Consider the following 3,051-nt stretch of genomic DNA (forward strand, 5'->3'; position numbering starts at 1 on the left):
GCAACACTTAACAAAATAATAAATTAATCATATAAGGAGTCTTTGATGTAACTGTAAATACGACCTTGATGTTTTTCTATGTAATAATATATTGCTAACAAATGGGAAAAAAAGTTAAGTCGTGGTTGTTAATCAGAAATCTCACTCTTAAAGTGAGCAGCACCAGAAAGATAAAGAAGAGCCTTCGTTTTCAGAAGTAGAAGAACTATTTCTTCAGACAACTTTTGACAAGATGGATTTTTTAAGCAGTGTGAAAGAATGTGCTGTAGCGAAGTTTCAACTTAGCATTGGCTTTTCTGTCCATCAAAATCTGAAGGAATCATTGGATCGCTATCTTCTGGGATTATCAGAACAGCTTCTAAATAATTACTCATCTGAGGTGAGATTTTGAAAAAAGAATTAAGGCTTGTGTTTGAACTCTGGTAGACTGTTAGGAAGGAGATGAGAAATCTCGCTTGGCTTTAAAGGGAAGTGGTAGCACATCACAACAAATAGGGAGAGTTTAGCATGGAGAATGGAGGGTGAGAGGTCCCCTGTGCCAAGAATTCTGGGAGATGAAAGAATTCTTTGGATAGGTTAGTGGGAAGTGGAGAAGCTGTGAGCATAAGAATGATGAGATGAACTTACTGGTTAATAAGAAAGCTTATAGTTACAGGAAAAGATACAACTTAAATCCAGTAGATTTGGGTGCATTTGAAGAGGTTGGGATGATTTGAAAAGTTAGAACTGGACTAGCAGTCACTTTTAGAGATCAAATGGGAATTGTCTTTGTTTTTGTAAAATCACAAATTCTTGTGTGCTGTTCTCTGGAAAAGTACTGTTTCTTTCAATGTGCGATGCATGTCCTTCTCTGTTCTTAGATTGTCCATGTGTTAAAAATCTTTCTGGATGCCTTCCTGTGTAACTCAGCCATAATATTTTTCACCTATTAGTTCTCATAGTATTTTTTAAAATATTTTATTTATTATTTTTATTTTATGTGTATGAGTGTTATGCCTGCATGTAAGTAAGTGCACCCGTGTTGTGCAATGCCCTCAGAGGACAGAAGAGGCTGTCGGATCCCCTGGAAGTGGATTTACGGACAGTTGTTAGCAGCCATGTGGGTGCTGGGATTCGAACCCGGGTCTTCTGCAAGAACAGTCAGTGTTCTTAACCGCCGAGCCATCTCTCCAGCCCCCTCTTATAGTATTTAATATTTCATTTTGAAGACTCTTATTAATCTGTACCATGAATATCTGTATTTTACTCACCTATATCTCTTTATCTTTGCCATTATCCGCTTAAAGGACATATATGTTTTATTCATCTTTATGTCTTCCACAATGCCTTAAGTGAGAATATATTTGTTCAGTAAAATTAAGCCTATAAGCTATATAAAGGAATGAATTCAGCAGCCAGGGGAAATGACTCAAAGAACCAAGGAGAGGCAGTGGGTCTGTTTTTCCTATCATTACCATTTACTGATATTTTTCTCTGTTACAACCACTTCTGATTTTATTACAGAGTAGATTATTTTTCTATATTTTTCTCATAGAATGCCATTTTCTGTAGGATTGGAACAAAAACATGAAAAATCTTGTTTTTCAGTGTAATCTTTGCAGATTAAAAAAAAATTTCTGTCTTATTTCTTTTTCTGTGTCTGAGAGCTTTGCCTGCATGTATGTAAGTGAATCCATGTCATGCAAAGTCCACAGCGGCTGGAAGAGGGTGTTGGATCCCCTGGAACTAGAGTTACAGATGATTGTTAGCTGCCATGTGGTTGCTGGGAATCAAACCCCGGTCCACTGGAAGAGCAACCAGTGCTCTTAACTGCTCTGCCATTTCTCCAACCCCCATCTTTGCAGAATTTTACATAATTCTTGCAAATGGTCTAACCAAAATAATCTATTGGCAAAAAATGCTTTCTCTTAGTCTAGAGTCTAAAACACTGAATAATTAGTAATGACTTGTCCTTCAGAAGCTCATAATTTTTTATATTAATCTAACTTTATTTTTTTTTCTTTTTAACACTTTCAGTGCTGGGGATCAAATGTAGGACCTTATACATGCTAGGAAGGCACTCTACCATTGAGTCATATACTCAGTTTTCAGGGCATTCCACCTTTAATTCAACTCAATTTTTATTTGTTGATGAGTATACAAACTTGTTTTTACAGAAGATAATTCCGGAGCACAAGGAATTACTTATGGACTGAATTTTAATTTTTATGGTTTATCTTAAGATTACCAGTTCAGAAGCACTTGTCCGATGTTCAAGTCTTTTGGTTGGCGTCCTTGGCTGCTATTGTTATGTGGGCATAACAACACAAGAGGAAGCATATAAATCAGAATTATTCCAGAAGGCCAAGGTAGGAAAATTTATAGTAGTAACATTTTAGATATAAATGTTTTGGAGAAATTGTTACACAGAGCAATATTTTGTTTTATATAGATTGAGCATCCCTAATTCAAACATATGAAATCTGAACTGCTTTAAAACTGGAAAGAAACTTTTTGAGTCCCAGTATATCCCCAAAAGTTAAAAATTCCTCAGTTGATCTCATGTCACAGGTCACAGTCACAATGTAAATACAGCTGTTCAAGGTTATCTTTCTGTGTAAGATATTTATGAAACAAATAAGCTTTGTGCTTAGAAATGGGTCCTATCTCAAAGATATCTTAGTATGTTTATGCAAATATTCTGAAATCTGAAACACTTTGTCTCAAGCATTTTATATGAAATGCTCAACCTATGTAGGTTAACTTTTTTCTTTAACTTTTACAATCTATAAGAAATGATGCTGTGTCCTTCCTTAAGATATGAATCAATTATAAATAAATATGGTAAATGAAACAGTCGCAACACAGTGTAATTAGAATATGTACTGATTTTTATCTGTACTTTAAAATTTTTTCCCTGTGATAATCTGTAATAAAGAATTCTTTAAGTTTTTTTTTTTTTTTTTTTTTTTTTTTTAAGCGGGTCCTCCTGTAGCCCCAGCTGTCCTGGAATGCACTATGTAGACCAGACTGGCCTTGAACTCACAGAGATCTGCCTGCCTCTGCCTCCCA

The 3,051-nt window shown here is 35.3% G+C and overlaps 1 protein-coding gene across 5 annotated transcripts in view; it reads left to right on the plus strand.

Moving 5' to 3' along the window:
* Atm (ATM serine/threonine kinase) overlaps positions 1-3,051 on the plus strand; it is a 131,776-nt gene that overhangs the window by 25,189 nt on the left and 103,536 nt on the right. For all 5 annotated transcript variants that reach the window (XR_003848956.1, XR_003848957.1, XM_029561896.1 and 2 more), the window contains exons 14-15: positions 154-379; positions 2,223-2,348. Coding sequence is in view for 3 of the 5 variants with exons in the window: in XM_029561896.1 (XP_029417756.1) it covers positions 154-379; positions 2,223-2,348 (352 nt within the window). In the remaining 2 variants the exon portion in view is untranslated. The remainder of the gene's footprint in view (positions 1-153; positions 380-2,222; positions 2,349-3,051) is intronic.

This window comes from Nannospalax galili, unplaced genomic scaffold (assembly GCF_000622305.1).
Source record: "Nannospalax galili isolate Female #2095 unplaced genomic scaffold, S.galili_v1.0 scaffold854, whole genome shotgun sequence".
Classification (NCBI taxonomy): domain Eukaryota; kingdom Metazoa; phylum Chordata; class Mammalia; order Rodentia; family Spalacidae; genus Nannospalax; species Nannospalax galili.